The 24646-nt window shown below is 50.4% G+C and overlaps 1 protein-coding gene across 1 annotated transcript in view; it reads right to left on the bottom strand.

Annotated features, from left to right (window-relative positions):
- MASP1 (mannan-binding lectin serine peptidase 1 (C4/C2 activating component of Ra-reactive factor)) overlaps positions 1 to 24646 on the bottom strand; it is a 114499-nt gene that overhangs the window by 84402 nt on the left and 5451 nt on the right. Inside the window, exon 2 of the mRNA XM_015415239.1 lies at positions 22853 to 23078. Within this exon, the coding sequence (XP_015270725.1) occupies positions 22853 to 23078 (226 nt within the window). The remainder of the gene's footprint in view (positions 1 to 22852; positions 23079 to 24646) is intronic.

The following is a 24646-nucleotide window of genomic DNA, read 5'->3' as shown; positions in this document are numbered from 1 at the left end:
GGTGAGCGAGCGATTTGGCCACTATCACACGCAGAATTTGCCACGAGATACTCACAAATGCCGGCCAGATTTTACTGGCACAATCAAACGGACACATCTGGCCAGCGTCCCGCACCCGTCAGAAACTCATAACAGTCAGCCAAAGAAGCGGAGTTTAAAAGTACCCCGGGGAAAATCCACTATCAACTGGTTGGAACGGGCTGCAGCCGGACGCTCTCCGTGTGTTCGCTCCAGCGGTCGGAGCGCGCCGGAAAAACTCGCCGATGGAAACAATGCCGTCGCGTCTGATTGCGTTGGGGTGCGTCAAATTGCGACGGTGCAAATCGCCACGCCTCATCCCCCCCCCCGGCTGCTAATTGCTGTAGAAATTAAAGGGTTACAGGTGCACCAGAGGTTTAGCACAGGACCAAGGCTCGGTCCAGGCCTAATTCTGTGGCACACCACCAAGGCCGCTCGTGGTTGCTATGCAGAATCAAGCGATGGCGAACCACCCCCGAACGTCTCTTGCCTTGAAACCCCGTGGGTTCGTTCACCATGTGTCAGCCAGTGCTCCCTCTAAGCTGCGGAGTCTCGTGAGCAAAAATTCCACTTTGTGAGCTGCCGGCACTCAAGTGGTGAGTGAGCGATTTGGCTGCTGCATACATTCGTTTGCTCTGGAGCCACCCTTCCGGAGCGGAGACAAGAATGTGTGAGCCGGAGGCTAAAAAACTGTGAGCTCACTCACCCTCACTCAGCTTAGAGGGAACGCTGTGCTAGCTGCCATGTTTTACTTGTTTCCTTCCCTGACTCTGGCGCTACGGCGCATGCTTGCTCGCTGCTCTGCTCGCTTGCGGTAAACAGCGATAGGGAGGCTCTCGTGAGACCGTGCGGGCTGGTGCCGCCAGACTGAGTTATCTGTCTAACCTTGAGACGGAGGGAGGGCTTGCGTTCCACCGCTGGTGTGAATATTTCTCCTCTCATGAGGCATGGAGACTCTCCCGTTCATTATATAACCTCCCGCCGGGAAAATTCCTGCACGCGCACTTGGATTTCATTTGCTTAGCCATTTCCCTCATCCTGTTATATGTAGGGATGCATCCGCCCCATTGTCATTCCTAACAATATACCTATGGACCATGGCAACAGACCTGTAGTCTAATTTGGAGTTGGGAGTAAGCAGCGAAGTGGCTAAATTTGCGGATGATACGAAGTTGTTCAGGGTGGTGAAAACCAGTGAGGATTGTGAGGCACTCCAAAGGGATCTGTCAAGGATGGGCGAGTGGGCGTCAACATGGCAAATGGGGTTCAATGTGGCCAAGTGCAAGGTGATGCACATTGGAGCCAAAAATCCTAAATATAAATACACATTGATGGGGTCTGAACTGGCAGAGACTGAGCAAGAGAGAGATCTTGGAGTTGTAGTAGATAACTCACTGAAAATGTCGAGACAGTGTGTGACTGCAATAAAGAAGGCAAATGCTATGCTGGGGATTATTAGGAAGGGTATTGAAAACAGATCAGCCAATATAATAATGCCCCTATATAAATCAATGGTGAGACCTCATTTGGAATACTGTGTGCAATTCTGGTCACCACACCTTAAAAAGGATATTATAGCTTTGGAAAAAGTGCAGAAAAGGGCAACTCGAATGATAAAAGGGTTGGAACACTTTCCCTATGAGGAAAGGTTAAAGCGCTTAGGGCTCTTTAGCTTGGAGAAAAGACGACTAAGGGGTGACATGATCGAGGTTTATAAGATTATGCATGGGAAAGAGCAGGTAAAGAAAGAGGTACTTTTCTCCCTTTCTCACAATACAAGAACTCGTGGGCACTCCATGAAACTGCAGAGCGGTCGGGTTAGAACGGATAAAAGGAAGTCCTTCTTCACCCAAAGAGTGATGAACACATGGAATTCACTGCCACAGGAGGTGGTGGCAGCTACAAGCATGGACGGCTTCAAGACGGAATTGGATAAGCATATGGAGCAGAGGTCCATCCGTGGCTATTAGCCACAAGGTATAGATAGGGGCTCTGGGGCAAGTGATGCTCTGTCTTCTTGGTGCTTGGGGGGGGTGTCAACAGTGGGAGGGCTTCTGGAGTTCTGGCCCCAGTGGTGGACCTCCTGAAGGGCTCTGGTATTTCTGGCCACTGTGTGACACAGAGTGTTGGACTGGATGGGCCTTTGGCCTGATCCAACATTGGCGTCTCTTATGTTCTTATGTTCTTAATAAAGCATAACGATTCCCTGGAAACATGTGTGGAGATTTACTTGCTGTTGAACCTGACAGAAATGAAGACTCCGGGAGCGCCCTGACACACAAGCCTGACCACTCTCAAGGAAGCATGCCACAGCAGCCTTTTGTAACCGAAAGCAGCACGACTTACTGTTCTTGAACGCTGACTGGATCGGGCCTTTGTTCTCTACTGTTTCTCACTGGCTTATGAGACCCCCACCACCCAATTTTATCCCTAAACACCCCCCCCCCCACACACACACACCAGTAGCAGCACAGTTCTCTGGCTCCGCGCCCATCCCCCTCTCTTGACACAACACACCCAAGAATGCTTTTCAGTCCCACAGTGGAATGTCACTGATTTAATGAGCGGTTTATATATACATCGCAAGGGGTCGATTATACCCACCGACCGCCCAATTAGCGCATTCCTGAGCCGGCCGCATTGGGGTGGATGGCCGCCTTGCATGATTGTCTGCAATTGGGGCTTGCGACAGAGAACACCAAGGGCCGCCGCGTTCCCAGGAAATGCTGCAGATGGGGTTGCCAGTCTCCAGGGGGTGACTGGAGGTCTCCTGGGATGAGAACTAATCTGCAGGCGACGTAGATCCGTTCCCCTGGAGAGCATGGCTGCTTTGGAGGGTGGACTCTCTGGCATTATTCCCCATCGGAGTCCCTCCCCTGCCCAAATCCTGCCTTCCCGAGGCTCCAGGAGCCAGTTTGGTTGTAGTGGTTAAGTGGGCGGACTCTAATCTGGGAGAACCGGGTTTGATTCCCCACTCCTCCACTTGCAGCTACTGGATGACCTTGAGCAAGCCGTAGTTGCTGATAAGAGCTGATAAGAGCTGTTCTTGAAAAAGAGCCGTTTCTGTCAAGAGCTCTCTCAGCCCCACCTCCCTCACAGGCACTGTTTCTTCTAAGCTGAATTAGTGTGAGCTTGCTCACAGTTTTTTAGCTTCCGGCTCACACATTTTTGTCTTCGCTCAGGAAGGATGGCTCCAGAGCAAACTAATTTATGCAGCCGCCAAATCGCTCGCTCACAGCTTTAATGCCAGTAGCTCACAAAGTAGAATTTTTGCTCACAAGACTCCACAGTTTAGAGGGAGCATTGCTCACAGGGTGTCTGTTGAGGGGAGGGGAAGGGAAAGGAGTTTGTAAGTTGCTCTGAGACACCTTTGGGTAGTGAAGGGCGGGGTATAAATCCAATCTCTTCTTTTTTTTTTCCCAAATCATAGAATCATAGGGTTGGAAGCAATGTTCCCTCTAAGCTGTGGAGTCTTGTGAGCAAAAAATTTACTTTGTGAGCTCCTGGCATGAAAGTCGTGAGCGAGTGATTCGGCTACTGGGTCAATTTGTTTGCTCTGGAGCCCTCCTTCCCGAGCGAAGACAAAAATGTGTGAGCTGGAGGCTGAAAAACTGTGAGCTAGCTCACACTCACTCAGCTTAGAGGGAACACTGGTTGGAAGGGACCTCCAGGGTAATCTGTAATCTGAAGCCCCAGCTTTGATTCCCCGCTTCTCCTCCACATGAAGCCTGTTGGGTGACCTTGGGCCAGTCACGGTCTTCCCAGAGCTCTTTCAGCCCCACCTGCCTCATAAGGTGCCTGTTGTGGGGAGAGGAAGGGAAGGTGATGGTAAGCCACTTTTTGAGACTCCTTATAAATCATAGAATCACAGAGTTGGAAGGGACCTCCAGGGTCATCTAGTCCAACCCCCGGCACAATGCGGCGAATTCACAACTACCTCACCCTCCACACCCCCAATGACCCCTGCTCCACACCCAGAAGATGGCAATATTGCTTTACCTGGAGCCCGCAACCCTGGTTGCAAAACCGTCAGTGCTTTCAAAAACAGAGCACTGCACAATTTCCTTGCCCCCAGGCAAGGATTTCTTTCCCCCTGGGAATGATCGGTATCATAATCAGCTAGTATCATAATGCCCCTGTATAAATCGATGGTGCAACCTCATTTGGAGTACTGTGTACAGATCTGGTCACCACACCTCAGGAAGGATATTATAGCACTGGGGAAAGTGCAGAAAAGGGCAACTAGAATGATAAAAGGGTTGGAACACTTTCCCTATGAAGAAAGGTTAAAGTGCTTGAGGCTCTTAACTTGGAGAAACGACGGCTGAGGGGAGACATGATCGAGGTTTATAAGATTATGCGTGCAATGGAGCAGGTAGAGAAAGAAGTCTTTTTCTCCCTTTCTCACAATACAAGAACTCCTTGTGGGCACTCCATGAAATTGCTGAGCAGTCGGGTTAGAACGGATAAAAGGAAGTTCTTCTTCACCCAAAGAGTGATGAACACATGGAATTCACTGCCACATGAGGTAGCGGTGGCTACAAGCCTGGATGGCTTCAAGAGGGAATTAGATAAGCATATGGAGCAGAAGTCCATCAGTGGCTATTAGCCACAAGGTACAGATAGGAACTCTTGGTCTGGGGCAAGTGATGCTCTGTATTCTTGGTGCTTGGGGGTGGGGTCAACAGTGGGAGGGCTTCTAGTGTCCTAGCCCCACTGCTGGACCTCCTGATGGCACCTGGTATTTTGGGCCACTGGGTGACAGAGTGTTGGACTGGATGGGCCTTTGGCCTGATCCAGCATTGGCTTCTCTTATGTTCTTATCCACTGGTGAGGTCTTTTGTACACGCCTCATTGGATTGAACGGGGTGCTCATTCCTCATTGAACATTTCCTTATTTATTTCATTTGTTTATTCAAAGAATTTCTCTGCTGCCTTTCCACCCAATTCGGGCTCCCCATATTGAGCTTGATAATAATTTTAAAGGCATTTCACCAGCCCCCCCCCCGTTTCCATTTAAAGGGCCACTATCCCATAACATTTTACAAAATGCTCTATTCTAGAGTTCCACAACATACAAATATCAGATGAGCCCTGCTGGATGAGACCATTGGTCCATCTAGTCCAGCCTCCTGCCTCACACAGGGGCTAACCAGGTCCTCTGGAGAGCCCACAACAGGGCATAGAGGCTGAGGCCTTCACAAGAACACAAGAAGAGCCATGCTGGATCAGACAAGTGGTCCACCTAGTCCAGCATCCTGTCTCACACAGGGGCCAACCAGTTCCTCTGGAGGGCCAACAACAGGGCAGAGAGGCTCGGGCCTTCGTAAGAACCTAAGAGGAGCCCTGCTGGATCAGGCCAGTGGTCCATCCAGTCCAGCCTCCTGCCTCACACAGGGGTCCCAACCAGTTCCTCTGCAGGGCCAACAACAGGACACAGGGGCTGAGGCCTTCACAAGAACATCAGAAGAGCCTTGCTGGGTCAGGCCAGTGAGGGTCCATCTAGTTCAGCATCCTGTCTCACACAGGGGCCAGCCAGTTCCTCTGGAGGGCCAACAACAGGGCAGAGAGGCCAAGGCCTTCATAAGAACCTCAGAAGAGCCCTACTGGATCAGACCAGTGAGGGTCCATCTAGTCCAGCCTCCTGCCTCACATAGTGGCCAACCAGGTCCTCTGGAGGGCCAACAACAGGGCACAGAGGCCAAGGCCTTCATTAGAATATCAGAAGAGCCCTGCTGGACCAGACCAGTGGTCCAGCATCCTGTCTCACACAGGGGCCAACCAGTTCCTCTAGATAGCCAACAACAAGGCATAGAGGCCGAGGCCTTCACAAGAACATCAGAAGAGCCCTGCTGGATCAGACCAGTGGTCCATCTAGTCCAGCATCCTGCCTCACACAGTGGACAACCAGTTCCTCTGGAGGGTCAACAATAGGGCAAAGAGGCAGACGCCTTCATAAGAACATCAGAAGAGCCCTGCTGGATGAGACCAGTGAGGGTCCTTCTAGTCCAGCCTCCTGCCTCACACAGTGGCCAACCAGTTCCTCTGGAGAGCCAACAACAGGGCAGAGAGGCCAAGGTCTTCATAAGAACCTCAGAAGGGCCCTGCTGGATCAAACCAGTGAGGGTCCACCTAGTCCAGCCTCCTGTCTCACACAGGGGCCAGCCAGTTCCGCTGGACGACCAACAACAGACAGTTAGTAACCCTTTGCAAGACTAATGTCTCAGAACGGTTAACTACAAAGTAGGGTTGCAGCTCTTGGTTAGGAACTCCTCGGAGCTTGTGGGGGTGGAGCCTAGGGAAGGCGGGGTTTGGGGAGAGGAGAGACCTCCGCAGTGAATAATGCCATAGGACCCACCCTCCAAAGCACCCATTTCCTGCAGAAGTTTCCTTCTTGCTTTCCGGGAGATCAGTTGCAATAGCAGGGAATCTCCAGGTGCCACCTGGAGCCTGGCAAACCCCTCTACAAAGGGATGCAGGCATCAACACACCCGGCTTCCAAGAGTCCCAGAGAAGTAGCTAATTGTCTCAGAGGCCTGCCGTTTCTTTTTCCACAATCCATTCCCCTCCTCGGCGATCGATGCTCCTCCGCAGGGAGGAATCTTCTCTAGTGAACATGTCGACATAATGACCCCGATGGGGAATCCCGCCAAAGGAGCCGCCAGGATTTAATTACCAGCCTGCTCTCGGGTCGCCTACGATCTACAAACAAGCATCCCGGCCCCAGCAGCAGCGACAGAACACATTAACCAGACCAGATGACCTTCCCCTTCAGTTTACTGTCAGAAGCCCGTCCTCAGGGGTTTTTTGGGGGGCGGGAGGGGGGCGGGTGAGTTGAGCCAAGGGTCTTGGAGCCTCTTTCAAAATTAGCTGCTCCGAAGCTAGAGGGGCAGGTTTGGCAGTCTGCACTTGCCAGAGGTTTCCATGGAGTCGTGTAAGCATCCGCGACTTGCCAAAGTTAAAAAATGAACAAGGAGGAGCGCTCGACTGATGCCGCTCCAGGGCCGGCACGACCACGAAGCGTCAGCTTCTGAAGCTGCTTGGGGGAACGTGCGGGGAAAGTTAGAGGCCCTGAGGGATGCCAACCTCCAGGCAGGCCCGTAGCTAATGTGGGGCCCATGGGGCCCGGCCCCCTAAAGTTTCTTCCAGGGCCCCCAAACTGAGCCTTGGATTCTCCTCCCCCTGAGCTCCACAGTAGCAACGTGCCTGTCAGTGAAACCGGGGCTGCATGGGATCGCAGCGAAGTCATTGCGCAGGACAAGGCACAGGATTCCAGCTGTGCACTCCGCAGCTCTGAAGTACACTGGTTTGCAGTTAGTCGATCAGCCCCATCTGAACCAGCACAGTCTGGGGCAGGGAGGAAAGAATGTGCATAGTTCCATACAGACATATAATGGCTGGCCCCCTGAACAAAAAATTGCCCCCCCCCCAGCAAACAGTTGCTAGCTACGGGGCTGCCTCCAGGGAGGACCTGGGAATCTCCTGGAATTACAGCTCATCTCCAGGCTGGAGATCGGCTCCCCTGGAGACAACGGATGGATGCTTTGGAGGGTGGACTCAACTCAACGGCACTGTAACTCACCAAGGTCCCAGATCAGTGTTCCCTCTAAGCTGAGTTAGTGTGAGCTAGCTCACAGTTTTTTAGCCTCTGGCTCACACATTTTTCTCTTCGCTCAGGAAAGAGGGCTCCAGAGCAAACTGATGTATGCAGCAGCCAAGTTGCTTGCTTGCAACTTTGATGCCAGTAGCTCACAAAGTAGAATTTTTGCTCACAAGACTCTTAGAGGAAACATTGGTCCCACAGCTTAGAGGAAACATTGGTCCCAGTACTCCACAGGGGCCACCCCCAAATCTGCAGGAGTTTCCCAGCCTGCATCTGACCACCCCACACCCCTAATCCCCTGCCAAGTTGCCAACCTCTAGGCGGGTAGTACAAAAAAAAATCAGTGTTCCCTCTAAGCTGAGTGAGTGTGAGCTAGCTCACAGTTTTTAAGCCTCTGGCTCACACATTTTTGTCTCAGCTCAGGAAGGGACGGCTCCGGAGCAAACTAATTTATGGAGCAGAAGTTGCATGGATCCCTTCCTCCCCTTCTGGGTAAAAGAAGACACAGAATCCATGGCCTTTCTGCCCACATTTGCTGCTACCGTCCCCAGTGGTGAGCAGAGGAGAACAAAGCCAAGCATGAGTTGGGTCGCCACAGGGTTGCCAGGCTCCAGGTTTATGTTTACTCATCTATTTCATTAAATCATTGTTAATTATGGAAAATAATGGCAGCTCCACTGGCCCCACCAGAAATGTTTCTGCCCCCTAAGCCACAAAATCCTGTCTACGGGGCTATGGCAACTCTAGAATAAAGCACTGCCAATCTATGCACATGTGCATCTCTGTCAGAAGGCAACAATTAGAGCATTTCTCTGGGCAGGCTTTCTGTTTCCTTCGCAGAACCTTCTGTTTTTATTTTGTCACCAAGCAGACACGGCCGTGGCCGTTCCCCGTGGGAGAGGCAGCTGGGTTCTCTGACGCCGCGGCCAGAAAAATACAAACAACTCGACAGGGCATGTTAAAAAAAAAATAGACCTGACTTTCAACACTGGTTTGACAGATTCCATGGAATTGTGTGAAGGAATGTGCGGAAGGGACCAGTGGCCAAGGCTCTGGCTCCTCCAGGGAGCCGCCACGGAGGAGGGTTGGCCATCGGATTGCTCATTCCACGGCCTCCGCCAAACTGCCAAAGCCACAGAAAATATGGAACTGTTTAGTTCTCCCAGTCGAGTCTTGTCTTCGGCGGCTTCTCCGGAACATGCAGGGCCAGCGCGTGGTGTTCCTTCCTGCTTGTGCCAAAACGAACGTGGCTCGCCTGGTTCGGGAGCCCGTCAGTACAGCCAGCGATTGCACCATGCATGGCCTTCTCCTCAGCTCAGTTCAGTCCCCACATGTTGCTCCGGTCGAAGAACTCAAGAACACAAGAAGCTGCCTTCTACCCTCGGCCCGTCAAGATCAGTACAGTCTACTCAGAGTGACAGGTCGTTCTCCAGGGCCTCAGGCAAAGAAAGGTCTTTTCACATCACCTCCTGCCTGGTCCTTTTGAACTGGAGATGTCGGGGATTGAACCTGGGACCTCCTGCATGCCAGGCAGAGGCACTTCCACTCAGCCACAGCCCCTCTTGACAGCTCTCCAGGGTCTCAGGCTGAGGTGTTTCACATCACCTACAATTCCATCAAGGTCAGTATTGTCTACTCAGATTCTCCAGGGTCTCAGGCAGAGGTCTTTTCACATCACCTACTGCCTGGTCCTTTTGAACTGAAGAAGCCGGGGATTGAACCTGGGACCTCCTACATGCCGAGCAGATGCTCCACCATTCAGCCATTTGTTGTTCAGTCGCACAGTCGAGTCCGACTCTTCACGACCCCATGGACCAGATCACGCCAGGCCTTCCGGTCTTCCGCCGTCCTCTGAAGTTTGCTCAACTTCATGTTCGTTGCATCTATGACACTGTCTAACCATCTCATCCTTTGCTGTCCCCGTCTTCTTTGACCTTCAATCTTTCCCAGCATCAGGGTCTTCTCCAGTGAGTGCTCCCTTCTCATTGGGTGGCCAAAGTATTTGAGCTTCAGTTTCATTACCTGGTCTTCCAGGGAACAGTCAGGGTTGATTTCTTTTAGGATTGACTGATCTGATCTTCTTGCAGTCCAAGGGACTCTCAAGAGTCTCCTCCAGCATCATAGTTCAAAAGAATCTATTCTTTGGCGCTCGGCCTTCCTTATAGTCCATCTCTCGCAGCCATACATGACTACTGGGAACATCCTTGTTGTACTCCTTTTCCTATGCTGAACCAATCAGTTGTTCCATATCCGGTTCTAACTGTTGCTTCTTGGCCCTTATACAGGTTTCTCAAGAGACATGTGAGGTGGTCTGGTACTCCCATCTCTTTAAGGACCTGCCATAGTTTGTTGTGATCCACACAGTCAAAGGCTTTAGCATAGTCAATGAAGCAGAAGTAGATGTTTTTCTGGTACTCTCTTGCTTTCTCCATAATCCAGCGAATGTTGGCAATTTGATCTCTAGTTCCTCTACCTCTTCGAAACCCAGCTTGTACTTCTGGCAGTTCTCTATCCACGTTCTGTTGAAGCCTAGCTCCTTCCTTAACACACACGTGCACACATGAAACTGACTGATACAGACTCAGACCAGTGGAGGTCTTGGATAAACATCTGGAGCAGGGGTCCATCAGTGGCTGTTAGCCACAAAGTAAAAATTGAACACTCTGACTGGGGCAAGTGATGCTCTGTCTTCTTGGTGTTTGGGGGGGGGCACAGTGGGAGGGCTTCTGGAGTTCTGTCCCCTCTGGTGGACCTCCTGATGGTACTTGGTACTTGTGACACAGAGTGTTGGCCTGGATGAGCCGTTAGCCTGATCCAACATGGCTTCTCTTATGTTCTTCTGTCTGAGGCAGTGATGCTCTGTCTTCTTGGCACTTGGGGGGGGGCAACAGTGGGAGGGCTTCTGGAGTTCCAGCCTTGCTGGTGGACCTTCTGATAGCACCTGGGTTTTGGCCACTGTGTAACACAGAATGTTGGACTGGATGGGCCATTGGCCTGAGCCAACATGGCTTCTCTTATGTTCTTATTCCTTTCACATCACCTCCTGCCTGGTCCTTTCAACTGGAGATGCTGTGGATCGAACCTGGGACCTTCTGCATGTCAAGCAGATGCTCTGTCATTGAGCCAATGGCCCCTCACTTTGTGTAGTATAAAGATATGTCTTCGCTATTAAAGTCAACTGGTTCTAAATACCACATCCCGTTCCCGGCTCCACCTGGTCTGCCTTTCTGTAAGACTAATGTGGAGGTAGACTGGAACTGGGGGGATCCAGGTTCAAATCCTGCTCTACTGTGAAGCATGCAGTGTAAACATGGGCCAGTGGTTGCCTCTCTCAGTAGAATCATAGAATTGGAAGGGACCTCCAGGGGTCATCTAGTCCAACCCCCTGTACAATGCAGGAAAATAACAAATGCCTCCCCTCCACCACCCCCAGTGACCCCTGTTCCACACCCAGAAGATGACGAAAAACCCTCCGGGATCTCCAGCCAAAGGGGCCTGGAGAAAAATGGCTTCCTGACCCCAACGTGGCGATCAGCATTTCCCTGGGCGTGGAAGAAAGGGCCACGAGAACCAAGCACTGAGGCAACCCTTCCTGCTCTCCCTCTCTTGATCTGCCTAAGTCCACAGAATCTGCATTGCTGTCACTCTAACCAGTGTTCCCTCTAAGCTGAGTTGAGTGTGAGCTAGCTCACAGTTTTTTAGCCTTCGGCTCACACATTTTTGTCTTAGCTCAGGAAGGAGGGCTCCACAGCAAACTAATTGATGCAGCAGCCAAATCGCTCGCTCACAGCTTTAATGCCAGTAGCTCACCAAGTAGGATTTTTGCTCACAGGACTCCACAGCTTAGAGGGAACTTTGGCTCTAACTGTCAGGAAGTTCTTCCGAATGTTTAGCCGAAAGCTCTTCTGATTTAATTTCAACCCGTTGGTTCTGGTCTGACCTTCTGGGGCAACAGAAAACAACTCCGCCCCATCCTCTCTATGACAGCTCTTCAAGTACTTGAAGATGGTGATCGTATCAGTTTTCTTCTCTCCAGGCTAAACAGACCCAGCTCCTTCCACCTTTCCTCACAGGACTTGGTCTCCAGACCCCTCACTAGAGCATCTGCCCTCTCCCATTTCTGGTACTGGAAGAGTAAGATCCCGTCCTCCTCTTCTCCAAGCGGAATATACTCAATCTCCCTTCAACCTCTCCCGTGGGATTTGTTCTCCAGACTCCCGGCCATCTTCCTTGGCTTCCCCTGAAACTTTCCCTGTCTGTGAGCCCGGTCACACGAGCAGGATAATCCGCAGGGGACAGGAGGCTTTTAGAGCCGGAGCAAAAAGTTCTCTATCCACGTACTATTGAAGCCTAGCTCCTTCCTTAACACACACGTGCACACGTGCACACATGAAACTGACTGATACAGACGCAGCGTGATCTCACCTTACCCCCCGAGGCTCCTGCCCAAGCCTCCGTCGTCCGATCACACCACGCGAGGCAACACAGCAGCAAGGTTTTTGTGCCCATGCGTGGGACGCCGACCGGCGGTGGCTGCGACGGGCTACCAGTGCTTCCCGATCAGACGCCCGCACGCGCCGCGCATGATCAGGAAAATAGTACATGGTTCCTGGTAGCTTTTAAATCCGCGTCCTCGGGCCGAAGCTGCGGGTTAGAGACGGGAGTGCGACGATTCCCAGATGTTAGGGTATGATCGCGCTGCTTTAATCCGCAGGCAAGCCGTCCCTCTCGCGGGGCAAATTCTCTGTGTGACCAGGGCCTGTATACATCTTCCTGAAAGTGAAGTACTTTCACTGCCACAGGAGGGGGGTGGTGGCTACAGGCATGGACGGCTTCAAAAGGGAATTAGATAAGCATATGGAGCAGAGGTCCATCAGTGGCTATTAGGCACAAGGTATAGATAGGGGCTCTGGGGCAAGGGATGCTCTGTCTTCTTGGTGCTTGGGGGGGTCAACAGTGGAAGGGCTTCTGGTGTCCTGGCCCCACTGCTGGACCTCCTGATGGCACCTGGTATTTTTGGCCACTGTGTGACACAAGAGTGTTGGACTGGATGGGCCACTGGCCTGATCCAACTGTAATGTATTCAATAGCTGCCACTGCAATACATGAATCATCTAACTGAAGTACAATGTTAAGCTTCGTCCTGGGCTAGGATCATCTTGGTGCTTGGGGGGGTCAACACTGGGAGGGCTTCTAATGTCCTGGCCCCACTGCTGGACCTCCTGATGGCACCTGGTATTTCTGGCCACTGTGGGATACAGAGTGTTGGACTGGATGGGCCATTGGCCTGATCCACCATTGGCTTCTCTTATGTTCTTATGTTATCCAAATCCATCCAATTGCATTGATAGCCCAGGAAGAACCAACCAATCACTTGTCAGCAAGCTCCCTGAGCGGGAACGTCCGTGATTGGTCCTTATGCATACAACCTTATTGGTTGGTAACTGTACAGTAGGCGTGGCTACATTAGCCGGGAGAGTTTAAAAGCAGAACAGCTGCAATGTAAAAGCTGTTCTGGCTATCAGATGTTGATCCGTGTTGGAGTTGTGTTCGAGTTGCTGAATAAAGCTGAATCTTTGCTGAATCACTCTCCAACTACTTTGTTAAGCGAGCGACTTAACACCAACATTGGCGTCTCTTATGTTCTTATGTTCTTAAGTACCCAGAACTGGACCCAGGACTTCAGATGAGGTCTATCTAAGGCAGAGGTGAGTGTGGGACTAAGTACTTCTCATGCCTTGGATAGCCCTCTGTGACGTCCTCGCTTATTGGGGAGACCGTTTCTCCTTTAAACCACACTCTGTGTACATGAACTTAGTAGATTTCTGCTGCCACCAGAAATTCAAAACTCCAGCTTTCTCTCTTTTGGTAGAATGACCCAGGGTCTGGGATCTTCAGAGGACTATGTGGCCCAGAGGAAGGACTGTTCTGATTGCTGGGATAAGTTTAAACAAATATTGATTTATTTATAAATGAAAAAAAAAAAGGTTTCTGGGTACTTTTGACATCTCTCTTCCCACACTCTCAGTCATCAGCCAATCACATCACACTTATCTCCCTCTATCACACACACCAGAATATGAAATCATTACACCCTCCTTCTAATGGAGCGTAAAGTCAGATGCGTATCATGTTGGGGGCTCGTGTTCAACTTGAGATGGTCGCCAGTTGAACCTGCCACTTGCACAGCATGTATTCCGTTGCTCTGGCTAAGGTGGCCAACTTCCAGGTGGGGCCTGGAGATCCCCAGAAATTAGGACTCACCTCCATGTGTCAGAGTTGTTTCCCTGGAGAAAATGGCTGCTTCGAAGGGTGGACTCTATGGCATTGTGCCCCACTCAGGTCCTGCCCCTCCCCAAACCCCTCCCCGATCTCTGTAGACTAGGGATCAGTTCTAACTCCAGGAGAACTCTGGGACCCACCTGGACGTTGGCAACTGTAACTTCAGATTGGAAAATCCCTGGAGATTTGGAGGGTGGAGCTTGGGGAGGGGGAACTGAGTGGGGTTCGACGCCATAGAATCGACCCTCCAAAGCATCCAGGGAACTGATCTCTGTATAGGGTTGCCAAGTCGCTCGGACTCACCGGTGGGGGAGCGGCGCTGGGGTCTGGGAGCAGCCGATGGACGCGCCGCCAGAACGTCACAGGAAGTGACGCACAACGTAGAGCATGTTGGGGGCGTGGCCCCAATCGTTGGAGGGAAAACCATAGAGTTTTCCCTCCAATGACTGGGGCCACGCCCCCAATGTGATCTATGTGGTCGCATCACTTCCTGTGACGCAGGCATGCTGCGCTTCGGGGGGCGGGGTTCCCCCCGGGGCCCGATTCCGCGGCGGTGGAAATCGGGCCTCCAAAGTGGGGGTTTACCCGCCCCCCGCCCCCACTTGGCAGCCCTATCTCTGTAGTGTGAAGATTTCCAAATGCCGTGTGGCGGTTTGGCAACTCCAGGCCAGGAGCATGAACAGGGATCATCAATTTGTAATCATGGGTTGCTTTTAAATATCCTTGTTTATAGCCCCCCCCCCAAGACACAACAACAATTAGACTATTCCCTCCCCCTTGGGCTCTGACCTTTGTACTTGGAGAAGATCCAGAGAACAGAGCAACAAATAAGCAACCAGGCCGCTGGACGCAGAAGCAACGCCAGGAAACACAAAGCAAGAATAAAACAAACACTGGGATTCTAAACTGTTGCCACAAAGCGGAGCAGCCAAAGGTGGAATTGCAGGAACATTTAATCATTGCTAGACACTTAGTTCTGGCCCCGTGACCATTCTAAGCACACGGATCACATCACATGAGTCAAACTAAGCTACCTGATACTGACTCAGACCATCAGTTCATCAAGGTCAGGGGTGTCGAACTCATTTGTTCTGAGGGCCGGGCCTGACATAAACGAGACCTTGTTGGGCCGGGCCGTGTGTGTCATAAAATGTAATGCCCGGTAGCAGAGAGATAAACTTTATAAAGGAAAAAAACACAAAGGGTTTTTTTTTTACTTAAAATAAAAACATGCTTAAAACATCAGCACTCTTGCAATCTTTTGTCGTGTCAACAGTGTCTGATAACTGACACGTCTTGCTCTGAATTACTGCATCAAAATGTCTGTGCTGTCGCCATCTCGAGTGTGCTGTTCAGGTGTGGATCTGTAAGCTGCAAACCTACGATGACGCAGCAGCAGCAGAACTGGAAGGAGAAGCAGAAGACAGCCAGTTCCACTGCGGGCCTGATAGAAGCCCTCTGGGGGCCTGATCTGGCCCCTGGGCAACATGTTTGACACCCCTGATCAAGGTCATGATTGTCTACACAGACTGGCAGGAGCTCTCCAGGGTTTCGGTATTCAACTTGGGACCTTCTGCATGCCAAGGAGATGCTCTAACACTGAGCCACAAGCCCCTCCCTTTAAGCCACAAAACTGCCTTCTACTCAATCAAATATTTGGTCCATCAAGGTCAGTACTGTTAACTCAGACTGGCAGCAGCTCTCCAGGGTCTCAGGCAAAGGCCTTTAAAACCCCCACTGCCTGGTCCTTCCAACTGGAGATACTAGGGGACTGATTTCAGGACTTTCTGCATGCAAAGCAGAGGCTCTACCACTGAACCACAGCCTCTCCCCCTGATCAGTGGAATCAGAAAACGTGACTGTGACGTCCTCGCTTATTGGGGAGACGGTTTTACCTTTAAAAACACTCTCTGTGTACCTAAACTGGGTAGATTTCTGCTGCCACCAGGAATTAAAACTTCCAAATCTCTCTCTCTTGGTAGAATGACCTAGGATCTGGGCACTTCGGAGGGCTATGTGGCCCTGAGGAAGGACTATTCTGATTTCTGGGATAATTTTAAACAAAAATTGATTTATTTAATAAAGAACAAAATAGGTTTCTGGTTATTTTGAACTGTTGCTGATGAAAGGAACTTGTAAATATAACTGGCAAAGCTTGGTGTCACAAACCAGTCTCTCAGGCTCCCAAAACTCCACTCTGACAGGCGTAGACACTCAGTCTAATCTCTCTCTCATCTATATAGCCACACAGGCTGAACTCTTTGTCTTATTCACACAGAATAGACTCAAAACTCATATTCACACAGACTAAACTGTTTGTCTTTTTCACACAGAATAGACTCAAAATTTTCCCTAGTCACACAGACTGTGCTCTCTCTTCAAACTTCACACTCTGAAACACCCCTCCTCCCACACTCTCAGTCATCAGCCAATCACATCACACTTGTCTCCCTCTATCACTCTCCTTACAGTACTGCAGTCAAACTAAACATTTAAAGAAACACACACACCAAACCAAGAAATCATTACAGTGACCCTCTGGAAACTTTTCCAGCCCTGATTTTGTTTTTCTTCTGGAGAACCCCTGTCGATCCGTCACACAGAACCCTTGTGTTATAGAAGCTAATGGCAGAAAAATAGTCTCCTGAGGGACTGGAGATTCTCTCCACATTTTGGAATGAGACGTCGACCAGCGCTTAAAAGGAAGGGGAAGAGAAACAGCAAACGGCTACTTTGCAGTGGGAATTTAGATTAAAACGAGGCCAAGGAAATCTTCGGAGCCAGAGGTCAAGTATCACCACTGCCTGCTGAAGGAATGCTTATTTGCTTCAAACATTCGCTGTTTGTCTATTTCAAATCTTACGAAGACACTCAAAGTCTCCCTAGTCCAGATTTGGTATGACAGTCCAAGAGATTTCTCTTTATGTCTACCTAGCACGTGTGTACCTCAGACAGAGAGGGCTTCAGTCTTGCGTGATGCACTGATGTCTTTCCAGTTCGCCCAAAAAGAGAGGGGGGGGAATCTAAACCAACAAAGCACAAACCTCCAAAGGAAGTTTAGAAAACTAATTGAGGGCCAAAAGTTAAAAACATAGGTAAAGGTAAGGTTTCCCTTGCTCAAAAGCCAGTCGAATCCGACTCTAGGGATGTGGTGCTCATCTCCGTTTCCAAGCCAAAGATCCAGCACTGTCCGAAGACGTTTCTGTGGTCATGTGGCATGCATGACTAAACGCCAAGGTGCACAGAACGCTGTTACCTTCCCACCGAAGCAGTACCTATTTATCTACTTGCAATTTCTTGCTTTTGAACTGCTAGGTTGGCAGGAGCTGGAACCAGAGACGGGAGCTCACTCCATCATGTGGCACTCGGGTCTCAAACTGCTGCACTATCAACCTTCCAGCCTGCAGTTCAGTGTCTTAACCACTTGAGCCACCACATAGGTAAGTTGTAAAAAAAGAGTGTTTATTACAAAGACATATAAAAACCTAGTAGGGACCCAAATAAAGCCTCATAAAATGTAAAGGTAAAGGTAAAGGTTCCCTTGCTCGAAAGCCAGTCGAATCCGACTCTAGGGTTGCGGTGCTCATCTCCGTTTCAAAGCCGAAGAGCCAGCGCTGTCCGAAGACGTTTCCGTGGTCATCTGGCCGGCATGACTAAACACCAAGGCGCACGGAACGCTGTTACCTTCCCACCAAAGTGGTACCTATTTATCTACTTGCAATTTCTTGCTTTCGAACTGCTAGGTTGGCAGGAGGTGGAACTAGAGACAGGAGCTCACCCTGTCTTGCGGCCCAAAAGAACCTTCTTCAGAGGTCAAATAATGCAAAATATAACAAGCAACAGAGTCCCTTTAACACATGTAAGGCAATTAACAATAAATAAATAAATAAATAAATAAATAAATAAATAAAGTAGGACCAGAATTGGAATGTTCCAATATGGAATTGAATGACACACCAAAAAGTTTCTATTTGGAGCCACAAATATATCTGGACTTGTTTCAGAAGTTCTTGTATGGACTGGAAATATGATGTATCTTCCAGTTATGTTCTAAGAGTGCAAATAGAATTGCCTTGTCAGGGACAATGTGCCATCAACATTTACAGGATCTCCAAAGAGTTAAAGCATAACTAATCCATGTTCAATGATCCTGAACATACCCGAGGTCATAAGTGGTGTCAGACAGGCTCAGAAGACCGAAGTCCAACTAGTTCAACATTCCTTATGAGACTCCCAGCAGCCAACAAGACAGTTCTCCAGAAATTGGACAGCGATGCCCCAGTGGATGCAATCTACCCTTTAGCCAACAAGCATCTTGCTACAGCTGTACCACAAAGGGGGGAAGTCAGTAACAGTGGAGATCTTTCCTCTATAGATCGTTAACCAACCTTTCCATCAGCAAACAATCTCCCAAGGAACCTTATTGATTTGATTCAATGAAGATATCTGAAGCAGTGGGCATACGCGTGATTACAGGGCTCTTTTTGTAGAAAAAGCCCAGCAGGAACTCATTAGCATAATAGGTCAAACCCAACAACAGAAACTCATTAGCATATTAGGCCACACCCCTGACAGCACAGCTCATTAGCATATTAGGCCACAACCCCATGTTACCGGAAGTGTGGTCATCCAGCCACACCCACCTTTTTCTTGTTATTCTGTTTACCTTGTTTGTTGTCCAAACGCAGGGCCTTTTTTGTAGCAGGAACTCCTTTGCATGTTAGGCCACACACCCCTAATGTAGCCAATCCTAATGAGTGTCTGCTGTTGGGTGTGGCCTATTATGCTAATGAGTTCCTGCCAGGCGCGGCCAACTTGGGGGCCAGCCGGAACTCCGTTCCTGTGCGTTCCTGCCCAAAAATAGCCCTGCGCGTGAAAGCTCCGGCCTTGAACAAAACTTGGTTGGTCTGAAAAGTGCCACTAAACTCAAACTTCTTCCAGGCTACAGAGTTCCCCTAGAGAAAACGGCTGCTTTGGAAGGTGGACTCTATGGCATGATGACCCATTGAAGAAGAAGAAGAAGAAGAAGAAGAAGAAGAACAAGAACAAGAACAAGAAGAACAACAACAAGAAGAAGAACAAGAAGAAGAAGAGGAGGAGGAGGAGGAGGAGATTGGATTTATACCCCACCCTTCACTCGGAGTTTCAGAGCGGCTTACAAATTCATAAGAACATAAGAACATAAGAGATGCCAATGTTGGATCAGGCCAAAGGCCCATCCAGTCCAACACTCTGTATCACACAGTGGCCCCCCCTCGCCGGTCTCTCTCCCTCCCCCCCCGACTCTCTCTCTCTCTTTCTTTTTTTCCCCGTGAACCGAGGCCCACGCGGCTTACATCCACCGGGCCCTCGGCAGTTTCTCTTCCCCTCCCCGACTGTCTTCCCCCTCCTCACCTATCTCTCGCCGCCGCCGCCGCTGCTGGGCCTCTCCGGCCGTTTGTTCCCTTTCCTGCGCAGGGAACCCAGGTAGGACGCATGCGCACGGAACGCTCTTGCACTTTCAGGGGGATTTAAACATCCCCCCGAATTTTTTTTCAACTGCCCCACGTGTGCACACACCTCTCCCTGCCCCCCAGCTGCCCCCGGAGCGCGGATTTAGATATCCGCACTCACGGGTGCAACTTCGCTATTAGTATAAGGATATGGAGCAGAGGTCCATCAGTGGCTATTAGCCACAAGGTATAGATAGGGACTCTGGGGCAAGTGATGCTCTGTCTTCTTGGTGCTTGGGGGGGGGGTTAACAGTGGGAGGGCTTCTAATGTCCTGGCCCCACTGCTGGACCTCCTGATGGCACTGGTATTTCTGGCCACTGTGTGATACAGAGTGTTGGACTGGATGGGCCTTTGGCTTGATCCAACATTGGCATCTCTTATGTTCTTATGTTCTTATGTACCCAAAGGAGTCTCAGAGTAGCTTACAATCCCCTTCCCCTCCCCTCAACAGACACCCTGTGAGGCAGGCGGGGCTGAGAGAGCTCTGACAGAAACTGTTCTTTTTCAAGGACAGCTCTGACAGAACTATGGCTTGCCCAAGGTCATCCAGCAGGTGCAAGTGGAGGCATGGGGAAACAAACCCCGTTCTCCCAGATTAGAGTCCGCGCACTTAACCACGACACCAAACTGGCTCACAGTAAACGGCCCCTGCTGCTGCTTTAATACAGTATGTGGCGGGGATTGGCCAGGATTACAACTGGTCCAGGCGACAGAGATCAGTTCCCCCGGAGAAAATGGATGCTTTGGAGGGTGGACTCTGTAGCATTGCATCAACACTGGGGCCCTCCCCAGAGTCCATCCCCAAATAGCGCAACCTGGAGTTGGCAACCTGGGAGGGGGTCAACGCCTGCCTATATCAATCAGCCCCACTTTCACCATCAGCTTAAGAGACAGCCCATCACATTTTGCCGTTCTTTTGCCACTTCTCTGGCTCCTTTCCAAAAATTCCGTACGTTTTTGGCCAGAACAGGGACTTCCAAATGCACTTTCTCTCCAGACAAACTAGGTACAGCTGCCTGAAATATTTCACAGGATCCAGCTGTGCCGCTTTGCCAGGGACCGCTTCAGTTTTTCGGCCTTCTGTCCTTCTGTCCTTCCTAAATCATTGTCCCCGGTATTGCCAACTTCCAGGTGGACCCTGGAGATCAGAGATCAGTTCCACAGAGAAGGCGGGAGGAGGAAAGGTGGGGGGGGATAAAGAGGGGAGGGAACGGCACTTATGACTGCTCCATGCAAGGGTTGCCAACCTCCAGGTGGCACCTGGAGAGATCTCTCTGTCTCTATCTCTGTGTTTCTCTCTGTCTCTGTCTGTCTCTGTCTCTCTGTCCCTCTCTCTCTGTCTCTGTCTGTCTGTCTCTGTCCCTCTCTCTCTGTCTGTCTCTATCTCTCTGTGTCTCTCTCTGTGTCTCTCTCTGTTTCTCTCTGTCTCTGTCTGTCTCTCTGTCCCTCTCTCTCTCTGTCTCTGTCTGTCTGTCTCTGTCTCTCTGTCCCTCTCTCTCTGTCTCTCTGTCTCTCTGTGTCTCTGTCTGTCTCTGTCAGTCTCTGTCTCTCTCTGTCTCTCTCTGTTTCTCTCTGTCTCTGTCTGTCTCTCTGTCCCTCTCTCTCTGTCTCTCTGTCTCTCTGTGTCTCTGTCTGTCTCTGTCAGTCTCTGTCTCTCTCTGTCTCTCTCTGTTTCTCTCTGTCTCTGTCTGTCTCTCTGTCCCTCTCTCTCTGTCTCTGTCTCTCTGTCTGTCTATCTCTGTCCCGTCTCTCTCTGTGTCTCTCTCTCTCTCTCTGTCTCTGTCTGTCCCTCTCTCTGTCTGTCTGTCTCTCTCTCTCTCTGTCTCTCTGGCATTATACCCTGCTGCGGTTCCTCCCTACCCTCCAAACCCTGCTTTCCCCAGGGTCCACTTCCACATCCCCAGCAATTTCCCAACCCAGAGTTGGGAACCCTATGGTAATTTCCCCTCTAAATGAGAAGTGGGATAAACTTGTGGGACCACGGTTCCCAGGGCTAGAATCCTTGACGTGCCATGACGCATTACAAGAAGAGGTGCAGTCAAAAGCAATGCTATAGTATATTAGCACATTTTTGAGCTGTCAATTTCTGCAGTGCTCTTCTTTCCTTTGTTCCATTCCTGGTAATTGTAAATGCATGGGTCTACCTATAGAATGTACGAAATATGTTTGTTGCGTGCTTGCGAAGGTTAAAAAAAAATTTGAGTAGAGAAGAAGAATAAGAAGAAGCGGGCAGATTTTTCTACCCGAGGGCCACATCGGGGTCTCTGCCTGCTTTTGAGGGGTCCTTGTTAGATGCTGTCTGTTCCTGTTTCTGGCCCTTGCAAGGTGCTGCTGCTGGAAACAGAGGGAGAGAGAGCCGGCGGCTAACTTGGCACTTTCAAGAGCAGGCAAGGAGAGACCCGGGCTCTTCCACCCCCCCCCCTATAGGGGGGGTGGTGGCTCTTCCCAGTCTGGTGTAGTGTGCAGACTCTAATCGGGGAGAACCGGGTTTGATTCCCCACTCCTCCACTCGTGGCTGCCAGATGACCTTGGATCAGTCACAAGTTCTTTTGGAGCTGTTCTCTCTAGGGCAGTCCTCAAGCGAGCTCTCTCAGCCCCGCCTACCTTTATGGTGGGGAGGGGAAGGGAAAGGAGTTTGTAAGCCACCCTGAGACTCCCTTGGGTAGTGAATCCAATCTCCTCCTCCTCCTCTTCTTCTTCTTCGTCTTCTTCTTCCTCCCAAACAGATGTTGTGCTCTGCACTGGCTTCTTGGCAGCAGAACTATTTTGGGAAGCATCTGCACAATGCTGTCCTCTAGCCATCCTGCATCTCTGTCCCCCCAACGTAGGCTTGCCAACCTCCAGGGGGCACCTGGAGTTCTCCTACTATTACGATGGATCTCCAGACAATCAAGATAGTCCCCCGTTGCTTTGGGGGTCCAGACTCTATGGCATTATACCTCCCCACCCTAAACCCCGCCCTCCCCAGGACAGGTTTCCCTTGCTCAGAAGCCAGTCGAATCCGACTCGAGGGATGCGCTGCTCCTCTCCGTTTCCAAGCCGAAGAGCCAGCGCTGTCCGAAGGCGTTTACGTGGCCACATGGCCGGCATGACTAGACGCCGAGGTGCACGGAACGCTGTCACCTACCCACTGGAGCGGTCCCTATTCATCTACTTGAAGTTTCTTGCTTTCGAACTGCTAGGTTGGCAGGAGCTGGGGCCAGAGACGGGAGCTCACTCCGTCAAGCGGCACACTCAGGTCTCAAACTGCTGAACTACCGACCTTCCAGTCTGCAGTTCAGCGTCTTAAACACTTGACCCTCCCCAGAATATACCCCTCCAAAACCCCAGGAATTTCCCAACCCAGAACTGGCAACCCTGCCCCGACTTCACAGTGATCTTTTCCCCCTGTCTTCATTGCTCCCCGCATCCCTTTTGCACTTGCCGAGAGGCTCAGAGAGGCGCAGCGGGACTCACCCTGACGTAATCATATTCGCAAAGGTATGACGATTCCAGGTCGAAGTGCATGAAGTAGAGCTTGATCCGGAAGCCCTCTGGCACGGAGATGTTCCACGTCACTTCGGAATCGCTGGGGTAGGAGTCGGGGAAGCTGGGCGACTGCATCTCTCCAAACATGTCGGTCAGCTCGACAGCCTCCCCCTTGACGAGGTGCAAGATGCTCAGGGACCAGATCAGGAAGCGCCTGTGGAATGCACACACACGCACAGAGATCAGCTGATGTCTCTCCAGAGGCGCATGTACCAAAACAACAGGGCGTATCTTGAATAGCATAAGCCGCCTTAATTTCCTCAAGGGAGAAAGGCGGCTAGTAACATAAAATAAATGAAATCTGGCATATCGTTATTGTTATTGGTCATTCATAGAAAAAGAGGTGCAGGAGCTCATTAGCGTAGCTCAGTAGTGTAACTTATTTGCATATGCCACACCCCCTAAGAACATAAGAACATAAGAGATGCCAATGTTGGATCAGGCCAAAGGCCCATCCAGCCCAACACTCTGTGTCACACAGTGGCCAGAAATACCAGGTGCCATCAGGAGGTCCACCAGTGGGGCCAGGACATTAGAAGCCCTCCCACTGTTGACCCCCCCAAGCACCAAGAAGACAGAGCATCACTTGCCCCAGAGTCTATCTATCTATACCTTGTGGCTAATAGCCACTGATGGACCTCTGCTCCATATGCTTATCTAATTCCCTTTTGAAGCCGTCCATGCTTGTAGCCGCCACCACTTCCAGTGGCAGTGAATTCCAAGTGTTAATCACTCTTTGGGTGAAGAACTACTTCCTTTTATCCATTCTAACCCGACCGCTCAGCAATTTCATGGAGTGCCCACGAGTTCTTGTATTGTGAGAAAGGGAGAAAAGTACCCCTTTCTCTACCTGCTCTTTCCCATGCATAATCTTATAAACCTCAATCATGTCACCCCTCAGTCGTCGTTTCTCCTGACAAAGGGCAGGCCTGCAAGCGAGGCACCTGGAGAAGATTGGGCAGGGAACCCAGGCATGTTTAAAATCTGGGGGAAGGGAAAGAAAGGCATTTAAATCCCCCCCCTTCCCCAAACTTCTCTGCAAAAGCGGAGAGGCTCAGGGAGAGGGGGGGGCATGTCTGCCTGCATGCCTTGCCCTTCCCTTCCCTGGTCAACCCGCCACGGCAAGCTGGCTGGGGAAGCAAAGGGCAGGCACGCAAGCTTGCCTGGGTTCCCTACTCCTGGGCTTGTTACTCCCGGAACGCCGTTCCTGCTCGCTCCCCCTCGAAATGACCTCTGATTATTATGAATTGCCACACTCAGATATTTGATGGGTAGACGGGTGCTCTGCAGTTCGAGACCTAGCTAAGTTCTCGGGGACTGCAGATGTATCTTCACAGGATTCTTGCTGATCCAAGCAACACCGTCTTCTGGAGCTATTTTCAGGTTGGGTAGCTGTGTTGGTCTGCAGCAACGGAACAGGGTTTGAGTGCAACGGCTCCTTTAAGGCCAGCAATCTTTTTAATAAGGTGTAAGCTTTCGTGTGCAAGCACACTTTTGTCTGAGGGAGTGTGCTTGCGCATGAGAGCTTACTCCCTAAATAATGGTTTTTGGGTTTTAAAGATGCCATTGGACTCAAACTTTGTTCTTCTGGAGCTATTATTATTATTATTATTATTATTATTATTATTATTATTATTATTATTATTATTATTATTATTATTATTATTATTATTATTATTATTATTATTATTATTATTATTATTATTATTATTATTATTATTA

Source organism: Gekko japonicus, unplaced genomic scaffold (assembly GCF_001447785.1).
Source record: "Gekko japonicus isolate JY-2015 unplaced genomic scaffold, Gekko_japonicus_V1.1 scaffold210, whole genome shotgun sequence".
In the NCBI taxonomy this organism is placed as follows: Eukaryota; Metazoa; Chordata; class Lepidosauria; order Squamata; family Gekkonidae; genus Gekko; species Gekko japonicus.
The sequence above is the reverse complement of the archived record's forward strand: the minus strand, read 5'-3'. Positions and strand labels throughout refer to the sequence as shown.